General features: G+C 49.7%; 1 protein-coding gene across 2 annotated transcripts in view; it reads left to right on the forward strand.

Moving 5' to 3' along the window:
• The window catches only part of RASAL2 (RAS protein activator like 2), a 77232-nt gene extending 65811 nt beyond the window's left edge, over positions 1–11421 (forward strand). For both annotated transcript variants that reach the window (XM_027894177.1, XM_027894178.1), the window contains 6 exons: positions 803–1664; positions 5080–5214; positions 6606–6808; positions 7261–7348; positions 9350–9380; positions 11257–11421. In XM_027894177.1, the coding sequence (XP_027749978.1) occupies positions 803–1664; positions 5080–5214; positions 6606–6808; positions 7261–7348; positions 9350–9380; positions 11257–11387 (1450 nt within the window). In that variant the 3' untranslated portion in view covers positions 11388–11421. The remainder of the gene's footprint in view (positions 1–802; positions 1665–5079; positions 5215–6605; positions 6809–7260; positions 7349–9349; positions 9381–11256) is intronic.
• Positions 11422–12651: the final 1230 nt, after the last annotated feature.

The raw sequence follows: 12651 nt of genomic DNA on the forward strand, positions 1-12651 counted from the left end.
CATTTCTCCTGCTGTAACAGCTGTTAATCTGGAGCTGTGACACGGCAGAACTGCCAAAGAGCTCGGCTACTGCGGTCTCAGAGTAGTTTCTCTGCTGTCAGGGGGGCCAGTTTTGTCATGTGGAATTCTCTGCCCTCTGAGCTTACATCCAGGTCTGCAGGAGCCTTCACACAACTCCTGCTGAATTTTCAGACCTCCCTAGTACATGGAGTCATAGAATCAGTAAGGTTGGAAAAGCCCTCTGAGATTATCAAGTTCAACTGTTAAGCCAGAACTGCCAAGGCCACCACTAAACAGTATCTCCAAGTGCCACATCTACCCGCCTTTTAAATCCCTTCAGGGGGCGGTGACTCCACCACTGCCCCGGGCAGCCTGTCCCAGGGCTTGACAACCCTTTGGGTGAAGAAATTTTACCTAATATCCGATTTAAACCTTCCCTGGCACAATTTGAGGCCATTTCCACTCGTTCCATAATGCTGGCAAAGGGTTAAATGGGATCTGAAGTCTGCTGGAGGCAGATGTGGCTAGGGGGGGGAGGATTTGGTGGGAATGGTTTGGATTTCACCTCTGAAAAAAAAACATAAAGATGAAGCACTCCTTGAATCAAACACAGTTCTCCAAGATAAGCAGTAATTAAGGAAGAGTGTGTTCTGACTTGCACACGAAATGCTCATAAAAGGAAGTCTGGTTCCTTGAAGGTTTCAGTGGGGGGAGGTTAAATGAGGTAGAAGGACTTCTCTGGGACAGATCTCTCGGGGTCTTGACTGCTCAAAAATTAACCAAACTCCTTTCCACTCCACAGTGACATAAACAGACTGAAGTCTCCAACCCAGGAAAATGTAGATGGACATTTTAGGGGCAAGACCTTACTGCTGGTTCAGCAGGCATCCACCCAGAGCATGACGTGCTCGGATAAGGATGAGAAGGTAAGTGTCTTGCCCAACGGACGTAGCATCTCCCTCATGGACCTGCAGGACCCTCACACGACCCACGGTGACTCCGGATCCATGATGCACGACGTGCCTTTGCGCCTGGCCGGCAGCCAGCTCTCCGTCACCCAGGTGGCCAACATCAAACAGCTGTGGGACACCCAGAGCACCCCCCAGAGTGCTCCCCAGGTTCGGAGGCCTCTGCACCCGGCATGGAACCAACAGGGCAGCCTCCGGCCTCTCTCATTCCAGAACCCGGTTTACCAGCTCAACAACCCGAGCCCGCCGATGGCCAAGGCCTCTGTGGACTCCAGCCCGGAGAACCTGAGCACTGCCAGCTCCCGGAGCCGCAGCAACAGCGAGGACTTCAAGCCCAGCGGGCGCAGCAACAGCAGCCTGGAGGACTCTGCCAAGCGCAGCTCGCAGAGCGAGGACTCGTCCCGGCGCGCCGCGGGCACGGACAGGCACGTCCCGGTGGTGCTGCCCCGGCAGAACAGCAGCAGCCAGGCCCAGATCCGCAAAATGGACCAGGCCGTGCTGGGCGCCAGGGCCAAGACGATGCAAACCCTGACGCACAGCCCTTCCCTGCGCAGCACGGGCAGCGTGTCCGGGGCGTCGGGGCCCGTGGGCACCGAGCCCGTCCAGAACGGGAACCGCTCCCGCCACCAGTCCTCCTCCTCCAGGGAAAGCCCCGTCCCCAAGGTGCGGGCGATTCAGCGGCAGCAGACGCAGCAGGTAAGGAAAGCCTCTCTCAGGCCTCTCTGCTTGGGGGGTCAGCCTTGATCTGCAAAGCCTCCTGACCCTGGAGTTGAGCTGAATCGAGAGCAGCAGCGCTTTAGCCGGTGGCAAGTGTAAGGACCAGTCATGCTTGTCACCGTCACAGGCTTGGCAAGCCAGCTTATCTCTGGCACTGGGATGCTTTTGTACTAAACTCAAAAAGAACTGCTTTCCATTTACTAAGGTAAGCGGCGAGCCGGCTGAAAGAAACAGAACTGGAAAAATTCCCTGAATTAAAAGAAAAGAAAAAAAAAATCAAAACAGGAGCAGCTTTGTTCCAAGTGGAAGTTCAGATTGCCACGTGAGACTGAGTTTGCCCTGTGGTGCTGATTTAAAAGCAGAGCTGCCTCAGAACGGGGAAATGAACAAAGATAAAACATCTCGGAATAAACTGCTGCCAGAGTAACAAATAAGCGCGGTTGTCTAAAGTGTGGAGAAATCCATATTTCACCATGATGGAACAATCTCTTGCTGGTCCTAAAATAAGTGCTGTTTTCTTCATTAATCATCCCAAACTATGAATAATGCAGATATTTTCTGGAAAGGAGTGCTTATATCTGCCAGCTCCTAATGCGTTTTATCAGTTGTTCAGAGGCAACTCTAAATCAAGGGTTTCCTGTCAAGAAACCAACAGTCCTTTACCATTTTTAAAAGAAATAATGATAATCCTCTTGGGCTTTACCACGTAGGAAAACCTTTTCCTGAGTTAATTTCATTTTAAAGAGAAAGTGAGCATTTACATGCTTGGCACTGCAGTGAAGGGAAAAAACTCGACGTGCAGGTCAGAGGTTTTGCAGGAGGAAGGCTTTGGGCTGTGAGGTGAAGCTGGCAGAGCAACCTCTGCCCAAGGTTTTCCTGCTGCCCCTGTCAGTGGAGCGTTCTTGGCGAACTCCTGAATGCTCCAATTAAAGGCAGAAACTCTGAATGATGCCTGGGAACCCAGGGGCAATCAGGGCTTTAAAACCGCTTTGATACCTGACGCTCACTGAAGTGCGAGACCAGAAACGCTGAATCACAAAGCAAAGCTTTAACAGGCCAAGTTAGTAATACCCAAAAAAGCAATTGTGTATTATTTGAAGTGGGTATGTTTGCGTCCTCCTGTGTTTTCCATTTGGGCACAGAGTTGGGATAGGTGTTTGTGGAATACAATTAAAGCCTCATGTGGTGGTGGTGATGGTGGCTGGGCGTTTTTAGGCCAGTAACAAGGATAAATTTGAAAGGGATGTGCATCCACTTATTTTCCTGCTCTATTTTCTATACTAATTGTTTCCTCTGGATTCATTAGAGTACTTGCCCCTGCTTTGTTCAGAGAAATCAATTTGTTCTTTCCTTCCCCACACCCATGAACAACGTCTCAAAGTGTTGCCAAATCGAGTGGCCAACATTTTTTTTTTTTTTTTTGAGGCAAATTCCATTGCGTCCTTTTAATTGCAAATCTTGTTGTGGAATTCTGTTCTTATTTGAAAAAAAAAAAAAAGATAAAGAGAAGAGAGAAGCTGGGCATGTTCTTTCTGGGCATGTTCTTTCTAGGCATGTTTTGTGGGCGTTATAATTGTCGGACTCTGTTCTCTACAAGTCCCATTTGTTTCTGAATATAGAGCTGGGCCCTTTGTTTGCTGGGAGAGGTCACTTTTTGCCTTCCATTTCCATTTAGGAGGTAGGTGGGAACAGAAATGTCAGTGTGTTCCTTTGGAAGAGAGGCAAAGAAGGGAATTAATACATGATCCTAGCAGGCTGATTCTTTTTCCCCCTCTGTATTAGAGTGTAACTCATAACCCATTAGCATGTGAAGTGCTTGCCATCCACTTAGTCTTTGTTGGCTTTCAGAGTTTGGCTGCTGGAAATAATCTTTCCCAAACTTGCGAGGTTGTTTGGCCAGGTTTGCTGCTGCTCAGCAGTCTGGGACATGGCTGGGCATGGACTGCTCTGTAGTCACATTTCTGCTTTCTTAAGTCCTCCATAGCTCCAGCGAATGCTCATCCATCGCTGTTCCTGATTTCTCCAACTACTCACAGAGCCAAAGCATTTACCTCTGGGAAGGGCCTGTTGGTGGCAGAACCACACACAGTTCATGATCTCCCTTGCTGTGACTGCCTGACAGCAAATGCCATCAAAAAAAACCTGAATTAAGGAGCTTTACCAGGCTGCCACAATATACATAGCGGGGCTCTTAGCCTTTCTGCTGTGAGGACTGCCTTCTAGGGAAAAGGCCTCTGCTAAATCCAGGGATTTTTTTCTAATTCCCACAACTCTCCTTTGCCTTTACACCCATCTTTACTGAGGCTTCTTCCAGTGCTGCAGTGTCTGTGGCTGCTCAGGACAGCTGGGCTGTGGCAGCAGGTGCAGCACCTGCCAGCCCTGTCCTCCTGGGAGGAGAAACACAACGGGAGGGTGACGTGATCCCTCACTCCTAAAGAAGCTGTTCCTCCCCTATGGAGAGCTCCTGGCTGAAACTGGGACTTCAGAACCCCCAGCCGGGGAGAATGTTGCACTTTGGTTCAACAGGAGGCCAAGCAGGGAGCTGAAGAGCTGCCTGGGCACAAAAAGAAGCTGCAGTTGGGGAGGGGGGGGGAAGTTGGTCTTTTGCGTTTCTCAAAAACTTAAGACAGAGTTGCTCTTTCAGGGGTAATTATGCTAATTCCTGTGCTTATAAACTCGTCTTTGTCCGTGAAAATTGCTTGGAATTTGTAGCAAGCCGTATTTTCCCCAGCCAGGCGCAGAGTTTCTTGTGTTTTTTTTTTTTTTTTCTTGGCTCCCTTTTTGGATTCCCTTAAAGAGGAGAGAGAGAGAGCCTCCAAAGAGGTTGGACAGTTCTCCCAGTCAGCACTGCTGGCCCTGGTTGGACACAGATGCTACAAATGGACCATCCAAATCTGACAGGCACTGCTATGACATTGTCACACCTCTCTGCCACGTTCCAGTCCTACTGTGCTGTCCCAGAGCCAAGCTGTGCTGTCCCATGTTCCACTGTAGTCTGTCCCAGCCTGGCCCAGGAAGCTGCTCCCAAGTTCAGCTCCTCAGCACTCCAGGGAAACCAACCTGCCCTCCCTGTGAGCAAAGCATTGTCGCTCTGTTTTCTCTGGGGGAGACATGGCAGGGTGAGAAAACCTTACTGACAGTGTGGCAAAGGGGAGAACAGGTTTGGGAAACAAGAACTTGGAGAGAAAGAAAAATGTCTCAAGTGCATTGGTTTTGGAGGGGTTCAGGTAGTTGCTGCACGTCAAAGTCAAGGGTGTGTCCCTGCAGGAGAGGTTTTGGGGGTCCTTGGAGACTGAGAGAGTCATGGGCATCTTTCTGCTCCAAATAAGGGGAATTTTAGAGCTGGTTTGTGTGTCATTTCTCTGAGGGATGCTCACAGGTGTCTCTGCCCCAGGTGCAGTCGCCTGTGGACTCTGCCACGTTGTCACCGGTGGAAAGGACGGCGGCCTGGGTGTTCAACAACGGGCAGTATGAGGAGGCCAAGAAGGACACAGCACAGAGCCTGGACGATATCAAGCACGCTGAGAAGGTAGGTTTTACTGTGTGTGCAGCCAGCTCAGGGGTACCAGTGACTCCTGTGCCCCCACAGCAGAGCTCGGACGGGCTGTCAGGCCGTGCTGTCGCAGCGTCGCGTGTTCGCACACAGGTTGTATTGGCAGAGCTCCTGCTGGACGTGCTGCCACACATTCCTGTAGTGCAGCATCCCATAGCACAGATTACAGGCTGCAGCATGTCAGATGGGAGCAAACTGACAGAGCTGAGCTTGTACATCACAGCCTGGTATCTGGCACCCAGTGCATCGTGAGTCACGCTGCCCGAGTGTATTACATCCTGCTCAAGTCATTAGTTTTTATTATTTCTTATTTATGCACTACAACTACAACATTCTGCCATTCTTCTCTGCTTGCAAAACGTTTTAGTGATCATTAACTCTGTAAAAAAAAAAAAAAAAAATCAGGATTGTTAACCTGACAGAGGATAGCTTGGGGATGTGCTCAGTGACTGTACAGGGCTCGGTAAATGCAGCTCAGCCTTCATCAGCAGCTGCAGTCAAATACTGTCTTGGGCTTTCCCTGAGGCAAATGCCTGTCACCCAGGTAGTGCAATGTTTCTGGGCTGCATGGAAATCTTCATGATCTGTTTTTTTTGAAAGTATATGTGTTTTCAGAAGTAGATCCCGTTTTTCCAAATACAGTTACATCCATATGCTGCTGTGGGGATGGAGCTGTGTAAGAGTTTTGGTATTTTGAGAAGACAGGGAGTGAGGAGAAGAGCATTCAGTGGGCAAAGAAGCCAGAACGTAAGATTGTTAAGAAAGGTGAATGAACCCAAAACAAAGAAATATGTTGAGATTCATGGCACTAAGTGATTATCCACAGAGACAAGAAGTAGAAGAGCAAAACCTCGGCCAGGTAACCTGACAGGCTCTGGTCTGCAGTAAGGGATTTGCTCTGACTTGACCTGAGGTTTCATGCCCTGGTTAGGTCCTGAAGAGAGAATTATTTGTGTCCTGCGTGGGTCTGGTTTGTAGGTTTGGGCACCCCGGGCCAGTTGAGCAGTTGAGCACCATTAGCAGCATCTGTGTGGGAACTGCTCAGATCTGGAGTAACAGGAGATGTTACCACTCAGAGCCATGTCAGAGCCCCCTGTCAGCCCCCTGAACTGTGCTGCAGAGTGACACCCTACAGCGTGGGAGCAGCTTGATGCTCAGTGGGAGCCTCCGTGCTCCTTCTCTGTGGTTGCCCCCAGGTTTGCTTGTCACTTCCCTTTACTTCAATCAACTTATTTCTCATTCAGAAAAGAAAACCCCAACGTCCTCTTAAGAGCAGCAGGGCACTGCAATGATCTGATCTCCTTTTTCTTCCTTTGCATCTGATTCATAAAGTAACACAATATAAACCTCCTTTCCCCCCCTTGCAGTACGAGCAGGAGATAGCGAAGCTGAAGGAGCGCCTGCGGGTGTCCAGCCGCCGGCTCGAGGAGTACGAGCGGCGGCTCCTGGTGCAGGAGCAGCAGATGCAGAAGCTGCTGCTGGAGTACAAGTCTAGGCTGGAAGACAGCGAGGAGAGACTGCGCAGGCAGCAGGAGGAGAAGGACAGCCAGATGAAAAGCATCATCAGCAGGTGAGGCTTTGGAAAGTTGGGGCGTGGGCAGGACGAGCGGCTCCCCTGTGCCATCTATTCCCTCTGTCCTATCCTAGAGGTGAAGAAACGGGGATGCAGGTGGGGAAGCTTGCCTGAGATTGTCAGGAGAGCATAGGAAAATGTTTAGGAATTTTTATCCCTGGTCTCTGTTGTACTTACTGCAGATCTTTTTTTCCTTTGTTTGGAATCGGTTGGTGAGATCAGTTTGTCAGAGCGGTTGCGTTTTTGGCAGTGTCCGTTCTGAGAATAACAAGGTTGGGCAATTGGGAGTGTCAGATGGAGAGATAAACTTTCCTGAGAGCAGCAGAATTCTTCCCTGCTTCCCTTGCCAGAGCCAGGACAAGCACAGAAGTCAAACCAACAGGCCAGAGTACCTGAAACACTCGGGAACAGTATTAAACTGTCCTAATTTGTCCCTCTCTGCTCATCAGACTCATGGCTGTTGAAGAGGAGCTGAAGAAGGATCACGCAGAGATGCAAGCTGTCATTGATGCAAAGCAGAAAATCATCGATGCACAGGTAGGTGAGGAGCTTGGTTCTCCAAGAACCCGTGTGCAGAAGCCCTTATTCTCCCTCTCTCCTGCCCCAGCATTGTTCCCTATCTCCCAAGCCGGGTCGGCCCATGGTGTCACTTACTGCCTTCTGGGAGAGAATTGGGGTGTTCTGATTCGTACAGACCTGCCTGACCTGGCCTTTGAGGCAGCCTGGCAGCAAATCCCAGGACTGATCACGTCTCCAAAACCTTTGCTGCTTTGTGAGATTCCAAGGGAGTAAAGGAGCAGCAATGCACTGCGGAGATGTTGTCCCAGTGTGGGCCTGGGACCTCTGGGAAAGCTGTTCCTCCCCCCAGCATAGTTCAGCTGCCATGTGCATGCATCTCAGCTGTGCCAGCTCCAAGCATGGCTTTGGACAGTGGAGTCAAGGACAGAGAATGCTGCATTGGAGCATTGCTCTGGGAATGTCACATTTTTTGTGGCATTTCACCCCAGTTGGCCGTCCCTGGTAGTCCTGGGGAAATGCCCGTTTTCCACAAACCTGCAGTGCCTGCCTTGGCCACCCCAGGGCAAGCTGTGGGGAGGGAATCCAGCAGGCAGTGCATGTGGGTGTATCCTATGGGGTCATTCCAGCTTTTCCTCTGTGTCTGTGCTGATCCCACAACAGAACCTGGGACTGGTTTGTATCTGCCTGCCGTGTTACATCTGTGGTATTTGCATTTGGAGGGTCTCTTTCCTGCTTCTGGGCTTTTCAGGAGTTCCAGCTGGAAACTTTCCTTAATAATTTTTTCAGGAGTAACCCAAGTTATTTCGGAAAGTTGCTTCCCTACACAAAGAGTGGTGGGGGGGGAGCCTCTATTGGTTAAAGATGGCACTGGGGTATTAGAAATGTTTGAACTCAGGTGGAACTGGAGGAAAATATAAAGCAGCAAAAAGCTGTGTTTTTAAAAGCCTGGTAACACTTTTTTTTTTTTTTTTTTTTTGGAAAGATGTGAATGTGCTGGGCAAATTTTTTTGGAGGTAGGCACAGTCAGGGCATCCACACATGGAATGGCAGCTGATCCAGCCAGCAGCCTGGGTTCCAAAGCGGGTGACACACTTTTCACCTGCCTCAGGAAGGTGGAAGGGGCACTGAGCAAACATGAAAAGTGTGTTTTGGAGGGGAGGACTTGAGAAATTGTGACTGAGTAGGAAACTTGCCCTTCCTGTTGTTACCTGTCCGTGCCAGGGGGCTCCCAACCTCGATGTTGGTTATGGACTAGCAAAGCAGAGCGTGGACCAGTCTGATCCCAGTGTCAGCAGCTATCAGAGGGGCCACTGCTGACTTGTGAGACCTTCAAACCCTCAGGGCTGGGGGTGATCCTCCATCACACTTCATAAAACCATGCAGCGTTTATGACCTGCGGTGGAAATTGCGGAAAAAAAACGGGAGCAAAACAGCAGCATTCATGATTCCTCTTTTAATTTGACTCTCTTTTTCTTGGACAAGCAAGGTGACCAGCAAACCTTAACTGCTTCTCTGTCATGGGCATGCCAGGCCATGGGGGAAGTGTAGTTGTCATTGCCCTTCCTTGGGTACCTGAGCAGAGGAGAAGACTGGTGAAAGATTCAGAACAGCCTCACCAGAGCAGCCCAGGTGCTTGCTGGGTTCTGTAGCAATCCCTTGAAGTTGTGCTTGGAAGATTTTATTTAGTCTGTGATTCCTTCAGTGGCTAGAAGAGGAAAGGGGTTTTTTTTAAGGTGAAATTCGTGGAGTTGGAACCCAACCCAATCCCACCTGGCTGAAGAGTTCGAGGCTGCCAGGAGCAGCGCTGACCCAGGATTTCGTGCTGAGTGGCACTGGCAGAGGGCACGAGCTGCTCTCCTGACCCTGAGCAGCACCTCGGGTGGTTCCAGGGCCTGGCTCTGGGTCTCTGACCAAGCAGGGGATAGGTGTGGCTAAACTCTCTCCTGGGAGCAGCGGAGCTGCAAAGACCACTGGCCCAGCTGCTATTGCAAGTGACGTCTCCGCTGTGTTAAATTACAGGTCATAAATGGGGATGAGATAATTCCAACAGGCAAGTAAACCCACTCAGTTCTCTAGCTGAGCAGTCCCCAGTCCTGGCCCAGCGCACTGCCCTCCTACCCATTCCAGCTCCTCCCGCTCCCTGTGCCCGATCCCAGCGTGTTACAGATGTGCCTGGTAGATCTAATTTTCCTTTCAGTGAGAAGATGCCTCTACTCAGCAAGCTCAGATGGATTTGCCAAGTGTAGCTTTCCAGCTGTTTCGCAGAGCGGCTCAGTGAGAGCTCGGCAGTGCCAGAAAACAAACCAGCCTTTTATTCTGAACCCCCCGGGAAAGATTCTGCAGAAATTTTTCGGAAAAATTTTCAGAGAGAGGAAATTTTCGTTTTAAATTACGTATTCCAGGTGCAATTTAGGAGTAGGAGCTTTACCTCGCTGAGGAGCACGTTCCTGCTGAGGCAGTTGTGTTCTGCAGGGTTCATTTCAGCACAGGAGAGGAAAGGCCTGGAGCTCCCCTGCTCTGTGTTCTCCCTGCTCCCATCAGCTGGATCAGGAGGAGGGCTCAGGCCGGCCTCTGCTTTGTGCTTCCTCTTCTGTTTATTTACACAGAGCTTGGCCTCTTCAGGGCTGTAACAGAAGCAGGACTTAAATTCTGCCTTGTTTTTGCCCCTGAGCACTTAACCCTGTGAGGGAGCCCGCTGAGAAAAGCAAACAGTGCTGATTAGTGCTGTAGCACACACTGATGTGCTGGGATCTGAATCCCAAGGGCCTGTGGTAGCTCGTGGCTCTCCTGAGCTCTCGGTCTGAACTTCCTTAATGTTTGTACCTTCCGTGCATCGGTTTTTTCCCTCCATTTTGTTTCTCAGTGGGCTGGACTGGGAAGAGTTCCTGCACACAGCTTGTTTCAGTCGAGTAAATTAAGACATTTTCCCTTCTCAAAGAACAAAAGCCAATCAATTGGCAGCACAGAGAGCACAGTTACCTCTCTGCTGACTCTAGTGCTGCTTTCTGTGGCTGCACTGTTGTTATTATTTTTTTAGGGAAGATGAAAATTGTCATTTCTGATTGTACCGCCAACTCCCTGGCTTGTCCCTCTGGTGCTGTATCCCACTGCAGACACCCCACTGCCAGCAGGCAGGGGCTGGGGCTGGCTTACATAAATCTAGCCCCCATCCTGGAGCTGTCTGCTGAAAGTTGAGGCTGGCACCTTCTGTGCAAGGAGAATCTAACCGGGCACGCGGATCTGTGGAGCCCGGGAGCCCCCTGAGCTGGAATGGGTGTAGGAGCAGCGTGTTCCGTGTTTGTTCTTTGTGTTCTGTCGATGGCATCTCCCCCCACCCACACTGCCCTGTCCCCCTCGCCTCCAATAACCCCTGAGCGTTAGCTTTTGGCTGCTGCTTCTCTGTGTTGCTGTTGCACCGTCACCGCAGGCTGCCGTTATCCGCTTTTTTTTTTATTATTTTATTATTATTATTGTTATTGTTATGTATTTATTTCAAGCATCCCATGAGTTTACTCTGAGCACACTCCATCCAAAATACGGAGACGATGGCCGGTAGACACCACTTGTTTTCTCTGCCGGACGAAACCCCCCACCACTTTTGTTCTCTGCTGCCTGTTTCTGTTTTTTTCCTGACGCGGTTTTAAGAGCAATATTTAAATTGGCTATCGTTGTCATTAACACCGACACACCCCCCCACACACGCCCTCCGGCTCCCCTGTGGCAAAGTCCTGCTGGCTGGATCAATTCACCGATGTCAGCGGGACTCCACCGCGCCGGGAGGGCCCAGAGCGGAGCCCGTGGCACCCCCTGAAAACAGAAAGAGGCAGGCAGCCCATCTCACCGGGGGAATTCCAGCCGCCTGTGCCTGGAAGCAGCTCCCGCCGAGGCCGCGGGGATGCTCTGACGCTTGTGGGGTTCTGTTGCAGGAGAAGCGGATCGAGTTCCTGGACTCGGCCAACACGCGGCTGATGAGCGCCCTGACGCAGGTGAAGGAGCGCTACACCATGCACGTCCGCAATGGGAACCCCCCCAAGCTCTCCATCACGGAGAATGGTGAGTTCAAGAACAGCAGCTTCTGACCCCGCTGCCCGCCACGGCCCAGACGGAGCGGACCGGACCGGAGACCCCCCGCTCTGCCGTCATTATTGTTGTACATAGTTCTGTACTTTAAGAAAGTTATTGTTCAAAAAGTTCGGAAAGTTATTGTTTAAAAGCTTCGGAAAGTTATTGTTTTAAAAACCGTTCCGTTTGCGAAGCAAAAAAAAAAAAAAAAAAAGAAAAAAAAAGTTTTTTGTCCTAAAGTTAATTCTAAAGTTGTTTTAAGGTTGTATTTAAAGAAATTGTATTTAAGATTGTTTTAAGGATAGTATTGTACATTTAATAAAGTATTGTACATTTTTTTTTCAGTTTAATAAAGTTGGAAAACCGAGTCTGAAGGGTGGGCTTTGATTCCCCACTCAGGGCCAGGAGAACCAGGCTCCTGAGGACAAGTCCTCCCGGATCACTGTGTAAATAGAGGGAGCTCTTGGGTCGTGTACAGAAAATGCCAATGTAAAATACCAAAAGGAGGTGAATACTGTAGATTTTTTTAATTATTGCTATTTTTTTTATTATTATTATTGTTGTTGTTGTTGTTATTATTATTATGGTTTTCTCTTGTTGAAAGCACTGCAGTCGTGGGAGGAGGAAGAGGGGAGTGTGTGTGTGTGAGTGTGTTGTGGGTGAGAGAGGTGAGCAGTGGGTACCTGAGGCAGCAGCTGGCTGATGGGAGGACATGAGTGGAATGAAATGGATTCCATAGGAAAACCCATCAGCTGGGTTCGTTCCCCTCCTCCCCAGCTGGTCTTTAACTGAGCTCAGACTCGATGGCAAACATTTTAGCAAGAAAACTGACTCTTGCTGTGTCCTGTACCTGCTTTCAAGAGGACTCCAGAAAAAAAAAAAATACTCTTTCTGACGATTTTGACAAGGTACAAAGTGGGAGCAGCAACCTGGTTTCCTTGCATTTGCACAGTCAGACTTCCCGTCAGACAGAGGGAATCTGCAGGATTTCCTTGTAGGATTCTTTCTTTTTCTTTTTTTTTTTTTTTTTTTACTAATGCAGTTTTATATTTTCTGTTTGGAGAATTTACAGACCTGTAAATAATTTTTTAACAATTTCTAGCCAGTCCCAGCTGTACCCACTGTGCAGCAGCACCCTGAATTCCCTCTCTGTGCTCCATCTGGAACAACCAGGTTAATGCTCTCGGGAAAGGGCTAATCCAAGGGTGCTCGTGCCCAGCACAGGAGATTTCATATGCAAAATTCCTTTTCTAGAGGAT

This window comes from Empidonax traillii, unplaced genomic scaffold, assembly GCF_003031625.1.
Source record: "Empidonax traillii isolate 1590-97213 ecotype Southwest subspecies unplaced genomic scaffold, ASM303162v1 scaffold419:size1009643, whole genome shotgun sequence".
Classification (NCBI taxonomy): domain Eukaryota; kingdom Metazoa; phylum Chordata; class Aves; order Passeriformes; family Tyrannidae; genus Empidonax; species Empidonax traillii.